Source organism: Vulpes vulpes, chromosome 10 (genome assembly GCF_048418805.1).
Source record: "Vulpes vulpes isolate BD-2025 chromosome 10, VulVul3, whole genome shotgun sequence".
Lineage (NCBI taxonomy): Eukaryota > Metazoa > Chordata > Mammalia > Carnivora > Canidae > Vulpes > Vulpes vulpes.
Genome location: NC_132789.1, coordinates 30,377,098 through 30,392,752, shown reverse-complemented (window position 1 = coordinate 30,392,752; position 15,655 = coordinate 30,377,098). Strand labels below are relative to the sequence as shown.

At 43.8% G+C, this 15,655-nt stretch overlaps 1 protein-coding gene across 2 annotated transcripts in view; it reads left to right on the top strand.

Annotated features, from left to right (window-relative positions):
- CLTCL1 (clathrin heavy chain like 1) overlaps positions 1-15,655 on the top strand; it is an 88,594-nt gene continuing 72,939 nt past the window's right edge. For both annotated transcript variants that reach the window (XM_025982748.2, XM_072723469.1), the window contains exons 1-2: positions 1-644; positions 12,352-12,559. In XM_025982748.2, coding sequence (XP_025838533.1) covers positions 603-644; positions 12,352-12,559 — 250 coding nt within the window. In that variant the 5' untranslated portion in view covers positions 1-602. The remainder of the gene's footprint in view (positions 645-12,351; positions 12,560-15,655) is intronic.

Sequence of the window (15,655 nt, the reverse complement as noted above, 5' to 3'; positions counted from 1 at the left end):
CACTTTCTCGTGCACAACTGCCTAGGGAACCAGATGGGAGTTGGTCCAGAACCCTTCCACCTTCTTGTGCACAACTGCCCAGGACACTAGCTGGGGGTTGGCCTAAGACCCCTGCACCTTCCCCTGCACAACTGCCCGGGATACCAGCTGGGAGTTGGCCCGGGCCCCCTGCACCTTCCCGCGCACACCTACCCGGGACGCCAGCTGGGAGTTGGCCCGGGACACTTGCACCTTCTCGCGCACACCTGCCCGGGACCCTGCACCTTCCCGCGCACACCTGCCTGGGACACCAGCTGGGGGTTGGCCCGGGCCCCCTGCACCTTCCCGCGCACACCTGCCTCCCCAGCACAGACGGGTTCCTGCCCCCGAGAGCTGGAAGTGCGGCTACGCGAGGGACTACTTTTCGCGGACCCTCTGGAGGCGGGCGGAGGGATCCCGCGTAGGGTCCGTGCGGAGGCAGGCGCGTGCGGGACGCGGGATGGGGCAATGCGCCTGCGCGATCGCCGCCGCCGCCGCCGCCGCCCGTCTGCCCGCGTGAGGGGAGCCGCCGCCGCCGCCGCCTCGGTTTGTGTCTCCGCCGCCGTCTCGGCCCCGCGCCCGCCATGGCGCAGATCCTCCCCATCCGCTTCCAGGAGCACTTCCAGGTGAGGCCCGGGCTCCGGCGCCGAGGCTGGGCGGGCTTCAGGGGGCGGGTCGCGCGCTCCGTCCTGTCAGCCGCGCCCCCCGCCGCCCCGCCGCCCCGCCTCCCGGGGGACCGGGCTGGAGACGCCGCCCGGCCGGCCGCCCAGACCCCGGCCCAGGCCCTGGACCCCGGCTCCCGCGGACGCAGACGCGGCCGGGCCAGGGCCGGGGCGGACGGCCGGCGCGTGCGGCTCGCCAGGGGTGCTGGCCGCCGAGACCCGTTATCCGGCGGCGACGGTAGAGCCCTGGGGGCGCCGGGACTCCGACCCCGGAGCCGGAGGGCGTGCTGGGAGCGCGGGGTGGGTGCGCCCCCAGACCCGCGAGCCGGGCACCCGGACTGCAGCGCGAGCTCTGCGACTCTAGAGCCCGTGCCTGAGCCTGATGCTCTCTCTCCGCCCCTCCATCCTTCCATCTGACTTTGCGTCTGTTGGCTCCCTGTCACTGGGGCGGCTTCGTGGGGGAAGGGTCGTCAAGCCGTGTGATCAGGGAGGAAGAGGCACCCTTCAATATGCAGTGACACCCCCCCAAGTTTAGCTGTTTAGTGAGGTCGCAGTTTGTTATATCTCCAACTGTCCCAGTAGAGTTGTGTCTCAGGGAAATACAGATTGGGCTGCCTGTGTGTGACGGAGGATCGTGGACTGGCACGGTGCGCAGTGCTCTACTCCATGACAAGCCTGTGTCACCTGAGCGGTGATGTGATTCCCTTTTTTCAGGTGAGGAGGCAGGGCTACATGAATACTTGCCATTGGCGCTGTGCTTTATGTAAAATCATCGCAATCCTGGGCTCCTGGGTGGCTCAGTCTGTTAAGCGTCTGACTCTTGATCTCAGCTCAGGTCTGGATCTCACCCTTGTGAGTTGGAGTTCCCTGTTGCTGGGCATAGAGCCGACTTAAAAAAAAAATCATCACAATCCCATAAGATCCCTGTTTTCTAGTTGAGGAAACCAAGGCACAAAGATGTTAAATAAGTTGTCAAGGGGATCCCTGGGTGGCTCAGCGGCTTGGCGCCTGCCTTTGGCCCAGGGCGCCATCCTAGAGACCCGGAATCGAGTCCCACGTCGGCCCGGCGTGGAGCCTGCCTCTCCCTCTGCCTGTGTGTCTCTGCCTCCCACTCTCTGTGTCTATCATAAACAAACAAACAAACAAACAAACAAACAAAACTTGTCTAGTCTTATTTGACAAATAAGAGCAGGATTCAGACTCAGGTCTTTTTTTTTTTTTTTTAAGGTTTTATTTATTTATTCATGAGAGACACACAGAGAGGCAGAGACACAGGCAGAGGGAGAAGCAGGCTCCATGCAGGGAGCCCGATGTGGGAACTGATCCGTGACCCCAGGATGGCGGGTGGAAGGCAGGCGCTAAACCGCTGAGCCACCCAGGCATCCCTAGATTCAGGTCTTTGTGGCTAAATTGTGGTATTGCAAGGAGTGTGGTGGATCGGAAGGTCTTTTTTTTTTTTTTTTTAATCTTTTTTCACAACATAGAGCACTTCTTACTCTGTATCCAAATGGGAAAGGCCCTGGGAGTATAGTGACTGGCTAGATCCACCTATTATACAGATTGGAAACTTGATCCCTGAGTATTCCTCCGTTGTCACTTGGTTAGTGATAACAGCAGCTGTAGTTGTGTGGAGGTAGAAGGTATCCTGAACGCCCATCTCTTGACAGTAATATGAAATAGCAAAATACTACTGCTGCTGTTAATTAGAACAATGTAATAATATGTGCCATTTATTGAGCCATTTCTGCTGCTAGTCACTATATTGTGTATTTTATAAACCTCATTTAACTTAGTGTTTATCTAACTGGGGCACAGAGAGGGTAAGTAATAAAGGTAAAATTACACAGCTAGGAAGTGACAGTTTGGGTTCTAATCCTGATCTCTGACTCCAAAGCCTGTGCTTTAGCCACTAAATATGTTTTCTTCAGAAGGCAAGGAAGCAGTAACGCATTTTAAATTCCTATTGAAGTTCATAATGCCTTGAAGAGATATATTCTATTATCTGGAAACTACTTGTGCCTTGTTAACATACAGGCTATGTAAATATGGTTTGTGGTCTCCAGCATTAACCAGCCGTTGAGGTTACTCTGCACTCCTTGTTTTTCTAGTTTGTACACTCTCCCTTAGCTGCAGACATTTCAAAATTTCCGCTTGTTCCTTAAATCTCTGATCCCGCTACTCCCCCTTGCTGGTAGCAGATGGTTGGAGAAACAGAAGCCATAAATGGGATATTCCTCACCTTCATGCCTGCAGTCTTGAAAACTTGTCTGTAGTTGCCCTTTTCTGCTTTCCTGTTATCTTAGAAGTGGGTTTTTTCCCACTTTTTCCCTTGTGTGTGTTCTGGATCCTACATCCTTCCCCCTTTTAACAGGGCCTTACTCAGTAGCATCTTCTCTTTCCTTTGTTTTCATCCATTCCCTCGTGGTGGCTTCTTCCATGTTTGTGTTTAACCATGCTCATATATCTTCTGTCTTTACAGCAAACAAACTTCTCCCTCTCCCCTGTCCCCTTGAAGCTCTTACTTCACAGCTAGACATGAAAGAATCACCTTATCACTCCATCCCTTCCCTTATATTCCTCAATAACCTGCAGTCTGGTTTTTGCATCCACTCTTCCCCTGCATCTGTTGTTGCCAAGGTCACAAGTTGAAATGTAGACTTTTTTTTTAAAGGACCAGGTAATATAGATTAGGCCTTTGAGGGCCACGTTGTGTCTCTTGTCACATATTTTCCCATCCCCCCCCCTTTAAAAAATCTTGCAAAAAGTGCAAAATCCATTTTTAGTTGGGCTATACAAAAAGTTTGTAGTTTGCTAAGCCCTGCTCAAAAAAAAAAAAAGAAAAGAAAAGAAAACCTCAAATCCCACCATCACAAACATCTACAGTTGACATTGTGCTTTACTGCCTCCTTATGACCCTTTTTCTGTTGCTTTTGCTAGTACCACAGTCTCCCAGGGTTTCTCCTATCTCTCTGCCCACAACCCAGTTTTCTTTGGGAGCTTCTCTGAGGCATAAGCCTGGGGTCTGTCTTGAGCCCCTTTATCTCTTTTTTTTTTTAAGATTTTATTTATTCATTCATGAGAGACACAGAGAGAGAGGCAGAGACACAGGCAGAGGGAGAAGCAGACTCTGTGCAAGGAGCCCACGCGGAACTTGATCCCAGGACTCCAGGATCAGGCCCTGGGCCGAAGGCAGTGCTAAACCGTCGAGCCACCTGGGCTGCCCTACCCTTTATCTCTTCATTCTGTATGCTCTACTGGGTGATTTATATGTATAACCATATGCTCAAGTGTTCATAGGCAGGCTACATACTTTTGCTGATCCTCAGAGATGCATGAAGGAGAGACAATAAAAGGCTCTGGTTAAGAGCACAGACTGAAGACCAGCGGAAGGGTTTGTTTGAATCTGGACTCAGGCACATACAAGTGCATTTGGGCAATTTTTGTAACCTTTTTGTAAGTACATTTCTACATCTATAAAGGTAAAAGGTACAGTTTTTACCGCATAGAGCTGTTGTGAGGTTTTTTTTTTTTAAAGTATTTTTTTAAATTTTTTTATTTATTCATGATAGACATAGAGAGAGAGAAAGGCAGAGACACAGGCAGAGGGAGAAGCAGGCTCCATGCCAGGAGCCCGACGCGGGACTCGATCCTGGGACTCCAGGATCGCGCCCTGGGCCAAAGGCAGGTGCTAAACCGCTGAGCCACCCAGGGATCCCCATGTTGTGAGGTTTTGAGTTAATAAATGTGGTAAATGAAAAAAAAAATAAATGTGGTAAATGTAAGGTGTGGGACATAATTTTACAAAAAGTTTGTAAAATTTTTATTATGTCTGGTACATAATAAAACACTCTATTCTTGTTATTTGTTACTACCATGATGACAGCTGTCTGTTGGAGAAGGGCATTGGATCCATAGGTTCTTCAAACACATCACGTTCCAAAATAGGGTTCCTCTTTTTCTCTAAATGTGTATCTTCTCCAGTTTCCAGCCAGGAACCTAGGAGACAGCCATGACTTCTCCCTAACTTGTTGATTCTTCCTCCTGTGTATTTTGGGCATTATTCTGCCACTTTGAGCATGACTGACATGACGTTGGATTATGCCAGCATTCCTCACCTAGATGGCTGCACTAACTTTGTCTCTGGTCCTCTATCTCCAGTCTAGCACACAGGCAAAGAGATCTTCTCAAAGGCTAAACATCTGCTTAAAGTTCGTCAGTGAATGCTTCCCTCTTGCTTCCAGGATGAAAATGCCAGACTCTCCAATGCCCTGTAAAGCCGTGCCTAATCCAGCACCTGCTCAGGTTTTTGCTGCTCCCCATCTTGTCCTTCAGGACCTTCTCTTACCTCTGGGCTTTCGCAGGTTATTGCCTCTTTCCAGAACATTCCTCCCTTCACTCTTATTACCCAGCCAAGTACTACTTAGCCTTCTGGTATCTATCTGCTTAAATGACAGGAAGGTGTCCGTGTCATGTCAGAATTAGGAGCCCTTCCTGAGTGCCCCCATAGCTTTAGGGCTTCCCTCATGATGGCCCTAACCATATGGTATATAGGTCCCTACTGTACTGTAAGCTCAGGATCTCCTCTTATCTGCAGTTGTATTCCCACTGCCTGGTATATAACAGGCTTGAGATCTTTGAAGGAATGGAACCGGGATCCCTGGGTGGCGCAGCGGTTTGGCGCCTGCCTTTGGCCCAGGGCGCGATCCTGGAGGCCCGGGATCGAATCCCACATCGGGCTCCTGGTGCATGGAGCCTGCTTCTTCCTCCGCCTGTGTCTCTGCCTCTCTCTCTCTCTCTCTCTCTGTGACTATCAAAATAAATAAAAATAAAATAAAATAAAATAAAAAATGAAGGAATGGAACCCAATCTCATATTAAAATGTATAATCAATGACTAATTATAATGTAGATTGTCTAATGATACAGTTTGTAGGCTTTTCCAGGCCCTCCATATAGCTCACCTGTGACCAATTTATTCTTAAGTCCATTTTATTAAGAATACTCCTGCTACAGGCAGCCTGGGTGGCTAGCCGTTTAGTGCCGCCTTCAGTCCAGGGTGTGTGATCCTGGAGGCCCAGGATCGAGTCCCATATCGGGCTCCCTGCATGGAGCCTGCTTCTGTCTCTGCCCCCCCCATGAATAAATAAATAAATTTAAAGAAAAAAGAATACTTCTGCTAGGGGTGCCTGGGTGGTTCAGTTGGTTAAGCATCTGCCTTCAGCTCAGGTTGTGATCTCAGGGTCCTGGCATCAAGCCCAGCATCGGGCTTCCTGCTTTGAGGGGGGGGGTCTGATTTTCCCTCTCCCTCTGCTCCTACCCCCCAACCCTGGCTGTTGCTCTTTCTAAATAAATAAATAGATAAATAAATAAAATCTTAAAAAATATACTCCTGCTTATATCCCTGACATTTTTTTTCTGCCCCCACCCTGTGTCTACCATATTATCACTTTATATTTTGTGAATCTTATTATTTTTTTCTGTTTTTAATTTTGGTTTCTTTCATATGAAAATTCTTGGGCCAGATTTTCCCTAGAGGAAAAACAATAGTTTTATAATGGTCAGTCGCAAAATAGAAATCAGTGTATAGCAGGGCACCTAGATGGCTCAGTCAATTGGGTCTCCAACTCTGGATTTCAGCTGGGGGTCGTGATCTCAGGGTCATGGGATCAAGCCCCACGAGAGGCTTCATGCACAGTAGGTGGGGGAATCTGCTTGGGATTCTCCCTCTCCCCCCTTGCCCCCCTCATGCATTCACCCCCTCTCTCTGTCTCTCTAAGATAAATCTTTAAAAAAGAAGAAAACAGAGGCGCCTGGGTGGCTCAGCGGTTGAGCGTCTGCCTTTGGCTCAGGGTGTGATCCTGGAGTCCCAGGATCGAGTCCCACATCGGGCTCCCCACATGGAGCCTGCTTCTCCCTCTGTCTGTGTCTCTGCTTCTCTCTCCGTGTCTCTCATGAATAAATAAATAAAATCTTTTTTTTAAAAAAAGGAAAAAACAAATTAGTGTATAGGAACTTTTATTCTACAAAGAACCTTTCAGAAATGTACCCAGAGCAGAAGCTGCACTTCTAGATCTAATGCATTGTAATAAAGCATCCTTCAACTTCAGCTTGGGATTGTTACAATTTATATGAATTCATTTATCCTGTCACCCTGGTTTTGAGAGGAGTACTTATCCTGCAGAAATATTTTTCTTATATGTACTATTTTAACTTTTTTATATTCATATATCTAAGTTTGAAGGTTGTTGCTCTTTATGCTAGAATGGAAAAAAGCAAAAGGGCTAAGAAACAATGACACCTTAATTCAGAAGAGGAATAGTTATTTGAAAGAGTTTTGAAATGTGACACAGCTCAATACACAAAGAACATATAAATGCATTCCCTTAGAGTTTTGGTTATGTAGCATATCTTTGAGGTGATGTTCTTACAGAGTCTGCCAAGGTGATCTATGTAAATTATAGGAGCAAGGTGGTCACTAGTCTTAATCAGTGCTTCCTAGCCCAGGCTGAGAAACACTTACGTAAGTGCCCACCTTAAACATTAAATCAGGATCTCCGAGAGGTAATGACTTTCTTTCCAGGTGAGTCTCACATGCAGCTGTATTGAATCAATCTTCTAGTCATTCATAATTAAAGAAAGAGTTTGATATTTGAAGCCTTTTGCACATGAGTAGGGAAGGCAGCACTTTGAGGAGTAGATTGAGCGTGAATTGAAAACAGTTCATGTGTATCTGTGGCTGCTGGTAAAGAAGCGGGGAGTCACTCTGAAAGGGATGCTGTACTCACAGCCTAGTATATGTTTAGTTTAAGTTGCCATTATGTAGCCATCTTATTTTGTGAAATGGTTTTTGATATACTAAGACAAACAGCGGTAGGCTGCTTGTGTCCTGAAATTGTTGTGCACCCATGTAAAATGTTTTTATGGTCTTGTGTAAGCTGTTAAATTTTGCTTCTTGGTGGACTGATGATTCTTGTATTGGAAGGAGATACTGGGTCAGTCATTACCTTCTGACTTTCTTATTTACAAAGTGAAGAAAGTAACCAGGGAATGTGGAAGGGTCAGTCTTTGTGAGTGTGTCCACAACAGTGGCATGTTAAGTGAGCAAATATTAAATGAATTTGGCTAGGTCCTCTTTGGAAGAATAAATTATTACTATTGAGCATCTTTTAAATGTTCAAAATCCCCAAACTACATAAGTACTTTTTGAATTTATTGGATTAAAAGAGTTACCATGTACTAGGAAGATCTTAGTCAAGGTCCCTCTCCACAAGGTTCTTGAGCAAAGTCTATAGCTGGGGCAAAGTCTGCCTGGAACAAGCTTTAAAGTAATACATATACATGGGAAGAATAGCCCTAAATAGAAAGTGTAAATGAAAAGTAAACCTTTCTGTTCAAACACTGGGTCTTTTCCCAAAAGAAACTACTATTAAAAATCACTATATCTTTAAAAAAATAATTAAAAGAATCCTGCTATAAAATTCCCTACCTTGGGGTACTTGGGTGGCTCAGTCAATTGAGCTGCTGCCTTTGGCTCAGGTCATGATCCTGGGGTCCTGGGATCAAGCCCCTCATTGGGCTCCTTGCTTAGTGGGGAGCATGCTTCTCCTCTCCTGCCTGCCACTCCCCCTGCTTGTGCTCTGTCAGTCAAATAAATAAATAAAATCTTTTTTTTAAATTCCCCTCCTTTTGCTTTTGTAAGTTAACAGAGTTTGAAGCTCTTTCTTTTAAGATTACCTAGAGATTGGGACACTTGGGTGGCTCAGTTTGGCTTAGGTCGTGATCCTGGAGTCTAGGGATCAAGTCCCACATCAGGCTCCCTGCAGGGAGCCTGCTTCTTCCTCTGCCTATGTCTCTGCCTCTCTCTGTATCTCTCATGAATAAATAACTAAAATCTTAAAAAAAAAAAAAAAAAAGATTACACACAGATTGCAGCATGTATTTGACAGAATTGCTTACTAATATCCTTCTGTAGTTGTTGACACCTGTCACCCCATCCTGTATTTCTTTGCTTTCCCTTGCTGCTTCAATAAATCTATTGCTTTCAGTCTATTCTGTATTTTCTTTTGTTTCTCTTGCTTGGGGCCTGCTGGCGGTCTCCATGCCAGGGAAAGATTACCATCTCTCTTGGCTGGCTGAAGAAGGATGCCGCAGAGCTGGCCTAGCAAAGTTCAATGACTAAATTAGAATCCAAGCAGATCTTGACAGGCTAGGATCCAACTAGTTGACATTTAACAGGTATAAATATAGGGTCTTGTGCGTTAGTTTTAAAATACAGAAAACCTACATTGGTGTAATTTGAGAGAGGTTCTATAAAGCACTCTACAAAATGTTGTTTTTAAACTACTCTGAACTAACCTAGTCCTAGAATTTTAGGTTACTTCTAGAAAGGACCTCAGTATCATTATTCTTCCTAGGTCCTCAATTACAAAGCTCCCTCTTTAAGGTAGGAAAAAGCTTGCTAATAAGTTTGAGATATAAAAGATTTCTAAGTTACTTCAAATTATTTTCTTGACTGCCTAAAACTTATCTTCTTTACTAATTAATTATTGAACGACCATGTGCTGGGCATAGGGATAAGGCAGTAGTAAGTGAGCCTGCAGAGACTTATACAGAAGGAAAAAGGACTAGGTTTTTCAAAGAGAGGCATAAAAACCTGGATGTTCAGTGTAACTGGAACGTTCTGGCTCTTTGATACCGGCAGTTTGTGTTTTCACCAACAGCCCTGTGTAAACACAGCTGCAACCTTCCCTCCCAGTCAGACTACTGTCCCTAAGCCCTTTAAATATAGAAACAACAGGACTGTTGGATGAGTAATTTCTTTTTATGTTTTCCCCAGTGTCAGATTTGAATTTGGATTCATTTAATTGCGGGTCTTGAGAACAGAAAAGGATTATTAGTATCTTGTGTACTTTTACTTAACTCATATATATTGGCTGTTTAAATGTGTATCTGTGTTACCTTTCAGAATAATTATTATAGGAATCAGGAGTCCTTAGTTATAGCTACTAATGAGAAAACATAGTATTTGACATTTTATTTTTTTACATATTTACGATTTGCTTACTTAGAGAAATAGAGGGTGTGCAGGGGTGGGAGGGAGAATCTAAAGCCCCCCCCCCCCCCCACTGCCAGTAGAGCATGGAGCCTGCCTCGGGGCTTGATTGCACGACCCGAGATCATGACGCAAGCCAAAATCAGGAGTTGGAAGCTCAACTGACTGAGCACCCAGGCACACCGGTATTTGATATTTTAGATGTAAAAGTTCTTTTTGTGGAATTGTCCTGTGTTTGACATCCCTGGCCCCAGTAAATGCTAGCTAATTAGTGTTCTCTAGTCATTGTACAATTCAAATTGCCCATTTCCAGAGACTACAGGATACTAGCCCCGCTTGAGAACCACTGTCTTCCTTTCTTCTAGTTCTAACAGTCTCTTATTTTTGGATACACTGTTCTCAGCTATTAAAACAGTGTCTTGATTTGTGAAGTGATTTTACCTTTTCAGAATGCCATGAATATGTGTATATGCTCTTGTGTGAGGAACTGGACTCAGTCACTAATACTTAAGAACCTACTGTGCTCAAGAGGTTGGGTACAAATATTTCTTGATATTTGGAGTTGAAATCAGAATGTAGCCATATAATCCCAAACTAAGAATAAAATGAAAATTTAGAAAATCTAGGTCCACTTAAATATATGGCTCTGAAATGTAAAGATTTGACAGTGTTGGGTGCTTGAGTGTTAGTGTGCTCGTGAATTGTTACTATATGCTAATATAGTATAATGCTTACAATAATTCATAATGAGAAAGGAAGACTGTGTAGGTCTCCTGGGAACTTTCTTTCACCCTTTTGCTTCTCCCCCTCCTTCTGCCCCCAAGGGAACTTTTCAGTGCCCTCCTATCAGCAACTTCATATAGTTCAACCAAATAGTGATCGTTAGTCTCCGCAGCCTGTGGGCTCTGGATATTGTGACTAACTATATCTTATGTATCTTACTGTTTTCAGAGTCTAATTAGTGGCTAGTAGGTACTATGTATTCAGTACTTATTTATGGAACGAATGTATGAAAATTACTTTCTATGAGAAAGTCTCAGCTTTCATTCACTACACTACATTTACAATTGCATTAAGCTGCTATTTCAGATGTGTGAAAATAAAATGTGAATTTCAACTCAATTTTGTGGTCCAGAGCACAAGCTTTATTCACAACTATCTCCATCATTAATAAGCATGGTGACTTTGGGAAGATAATCTGAAAACCCTGTGTTGTGTAAATTGTGCATGGCATACTTGTCTCCTGAGTTAGCAGAAAGATAAGATGAGGTGACCTGTTGTCCTGTAGTCTGTTCGACTCAGCAGCTGGAATGTTCAATATATGCTAGACTCTGTACCACAAGAAACAAATAAGATATAATCCCTGCTTTTGAGGAGTTCATAGAAAAAAAATGATAGAGTAAAGAATTACACTAGCAGTTTGAACAGCCTTGTTTGTGCTTCTTCCAAAGGCTGGTAGTTATTTTTAACAAATGGTCCCTAATCTTTGTTGCTAACATACTCTTTTATACAAGTTCACACAGAGTAACAGGTACTAAAGGGTTAAGTCAGTAGCAGTAGGGTTGGGGTTGAGCAGAACAATATTTAGAAACAAAGATACCTTGTAGATAGGTTGGAGCAGGGGAGTTTTATAGAAATAAGCACCTTTCTTTATAAGAGTGATATAAATTTCTTGAGTGTGTGTTTTCCCAGGGTATTTCATTGAAGCTTATCTCATCTATAGGTTTTTATTTAAAATAGGCACTATGTAAAGTGGCCTTTGGAGAAAGGCGCCTGATTTAAGTTTTACACAAGTTCAAGCAGTCTGCCTCCAAAGATGTACCAAATTTGTTGACTTTTTGTTAACCTTGGACTTGCCAAGAAATATTTAAACCGACTGAGAGGGGATCCCTGGGTGGCTCAGTGGTTTAGCGCCTGCCTTTGGCCCAGAGCGTGATCCTGGAGACCCGGGATCGAGTTCCGCATCAGGCTCCCTGCATGGAGCCTGCTTCTCCCTCTGCCTGTGTCTCTGCCTCTTTCTCTCTCTATGTCTATCATGAATAAATAAATTTTAAAAAAATTTAAAAATAAAAGTAAACTGAGAAATTAAATCAGATTTTATGATATGTGGAGTTGCTTTAAGGAAAAACTCTTGGCTGGTTCTTTGTTATTGCTTGCTTTCAGAGAAATCAGTTTTTGTCTTTTTTTCCTTTCTCCTCTCGTCCTCCGCCTTCACCTCTCCAACCTATGGGCTCTCCTCAACTATGGGCTTATCTGTGAGGTATTCTTTGTGGGCTCCTCCACCCCCCCCAACACCCAACCAGATGTTTTCCCATCTGTATCACTGGTGGCATCCTTCTCTCTTCTTGGTATTATCCTTATTCTTGTATGTTCTCATCAGCCTGCAGGATAAGTTCCTTGAGAGTTGATTCACAGCCTACTATTGATGCATTGCCTGTGCCTTTAAAGGTATAGAAACACAAGTCAGTGTTTGCCTCAAATAGTCAATGTTAAGTTTTTTCTAAACTCTTGTTTAACTTTTCTTCCTCCTTCTGTTAGGCTTTGGGAAATGATAGGCTAGATTTAATCTATTTCAGAGAGGAAAGACTTGCTTTTAATTAAATGTTTCTTTTCTATTTAGCTCCAGAACCTGGGAATTAATCCAGCCAACATTGGATTTAGCACACTGACCATGGAATCTGATAAGTTTATATGTGTCCGAGAGAAGGTTGGCGAACAGACGCAGGTAGTGATTATTGACATGAGCGAGCCAATGGTGCCAATCAGACGGCCCATCTCTGCTGAGAGTGCCATCATGAATCCAGCCTCTAAGGTGATAGCTCTGAAAGGTAAGCCTGATGGGATTTTCAGAAAGGAATTTTACTTCACTTTACCTGCTTTGTTACCTTAAATATCAGACAACTCTCAGTAAATTCACAGGGAAGTGTCATCGGTAATATTAAATTAAACTCCAAAGTTTTAGCCAAAGCTCTGTTTTACATACCTTATTTAACCAGAGGCCCCTGAGCACCCCAGCTTTTTGAGACATCATGCACACTACCAGATACAGGAGAGAGTGCCCAGGGCCTCATCATCATGACTGCCACATCTGGAAAAGCTAACACCACACTGCATATGTTCCCCAGGAGGGCCATGTGGTGCCCTGGACCTCATGATGGGCTGCTTTACGGTGGTGCTCCAGGCATCCCGGAATATGAGCCAAGGTACTACCTCTCCTGTGAAACACATCAATGACAGTATAGCTGTTGATTAATAGAATTTTACCTCCCTGAAATCAGGGAATATTGGGTGCTTGAAACATCCTAGTTACTTTGAGAATATAAAATCTTTTCATATTATCATGATTTGGGAAATTGAAAGGATTATGTATATACTGGACTTGTTAATATTTTATGCAAAGTGTATTGCCACTTACCTTGAAAAGTGAGAGTTTTTTCTGGAGTTAAAATTAGTGAATGACAAATATTAGCTTTGCCTGTGCTTCTGTTTTGTTACAGAAATAGGGTCTACTTTGTCCTTTCAGTAGGTAAATAGACATCTGAAACTTATGACCATGTAGTGTAAGCAGTGTAAACTAATTTTAATTGAAGAAATTGCTAACCTTTATGGATTCTTCATGACCTTTTGGCTTTTCTGCATTTTCTATTTTTCATTACTTTTGAGAGCCCTTATCTATCATGTCGTTTGCTGTTTGATGTTCTCTGCAGGTCTCACAGATGACCAGCATTTTAGTCTTCCTGGTCCTCTAATACAGTTCTCTTTACCATTGTGCACTATGGATCTCCTGGAAGAGGTTGTTGGAGTGTGGTAAGGGAATGGAGAGAACTCGTATTTACATGCTGTCAGTCCCCTTCAACCAAAGGCCACTGGCAACACACCTGAAGTTGAATAAGTTGGGTTTATTACTTGTTTCAGCGAGGACAAAACTGCACTATGGGGAGCTGGGATGTATCATACTACTATTTGAGGGTGTTAGAAAGAACCTTTTGCCTTTTGTAGGATTTGGGGTTTGGTTGAGGGATTTGGGGGATGGTCTAAGGAAATAGGAGTTTGTTGTAGATTGCTGCTAGAAAATGGGAGTAATTTTATCATGTTATCTTAATCTTATCTATAGAGAAGGACAGACTAGAGCGAGGATAAAACTGGCATTGGTTAAAGAAGTAGCAGGCATTCATTTCAGCTACGAGAGGGGCTGTTTCATATTTTGTGTGTTGCACATTTACCTTGTTTTTGTCTGTACTTAGATAAAATTCTGAAGCGACCTTGCTTTGTCTCACTTTATCATGGTCTTGGACTTGTCTAAGATGGTTTATGTCTGCTAGGAGAGCAACATGGCCTGGCTGTGAAGACCAGGCCAGCTTTCTAATGGCGGGGGCTGTTCCTTTTTTTTTTTTTTTCCATTCTTAGTGTTCATATGAATTGCTTCAGCTATAGTAATTGAGTGTTGTTTTCTTTTACATGAGTGTGAGCTGTGGAACCAAAGTGATATAATTTCAAGAATCCTATTTTTACTGCAATCTTGTGACCATTAGAATGATCTTGGACTCTTGTAGTACAAATTGTGGGCAAGTATCACAATGTGATTCAAAGACCCTAGACCAAAATGAGGAAAACTGTCTTTAAGAATTAAACAAAAAAAAATGGTATAAAATGGTATTTGAACAGTGGCTGTATTTCAGAGATAATTTAATTATACTTTTATTGCGTCGTATGACTTAGCTGTTCCATAGGTCCCAGTGTGAAAGCATGAAAGTGAAGTGAAGGGGCCTGGTCTTGAAACTCACAGATACCCCATTTTGACTGGTGAAGTCTTGTGATTGGAAAGAGGTTTGTGATGATATGAACCTCTTTTTAAAAAAGGTCTTTTCCTTCACAGTCTGTCCTTTTATCTGGCTGAGACCTCCTGAGGTGCTCAGCCCATATCACTGCCCATCCTCTGGAGAAGCCTGGAGCAGATTCACTCACCCCAGTCTCTCTTGAAACTCTGTACTGGTGCTTTTGTGGTGAATATTTTAAAATCAGAGATACAGAATGCCCAGGTGGCTCAGTGGTTGAGTATCTGCCTTTGGCTCAGGTCAGGGTCCCAGGGTTTTGGGGTCAAGTCCCACATCAGGCTCCCTGTGGGGAGCCTGCTTCTCCCTCTACCTGCATCTCTGCCTCTCTCTTTCTCTGTGTCTCTCATAAATAAGTAAATAAAATCTTAAAAAATGAATAAATAAAACCAGAGATAAATTTTTACCTTTGACTAAAGGAGGAGGAAGTGAGGAGTAGAATTCCTCATTAGTTGCTCATCATCTTAGTGGAACATTAATGCTCCAAGTGAGGGGTCCGTAAACTGTTGGTTTTTGTACATCACCAAGCTAAGAATGGTTTTTATATTTTTAAAGAGTTGTAAAAACAGACAAATATGTGACAAAGATCGTATATGTCCCTATATAGAAAAAGTTGACTGACTACTTGCATTACTGGCCCAAGTATATTTTTTACTTTTATTATGAAACATAGCCTTTTGGGCAGCCCAGGTTGCTCAGTGGTTTAGTGCCTCCTTCAGCCCAGGGCGTGATCCTGGAGACCTGGGATCAAGTCCCACGTCGGGCTCCCTGCATGGAGCCTGCTTCTAATCTCTGCCTCTCTCTCTGTGTGTCTCTCATGAATAAATAAAATCTTAAAAAAAATAAAGAAGCATAGCTTTTTGAGTAGTCATGTGTGTTTCTTTTTGCAAACTCTCCCTTTTTTCTTAATTTTTAGAAGTGGATTGTGTATATGCGAGGGTAGTGCCAGCTTAGTAGTTAGCTCTTAGCGCAGTTGGGGAGAGGAAAGGTGGTGAGATGGAGCCCCCTTGTGGTAGCACATTCTTCACCCTGGCAACTAGAGTCTAACAGGTTGATTCCCAAAGGAGATTGGTAGGGTTTTTGTTTTGTTTT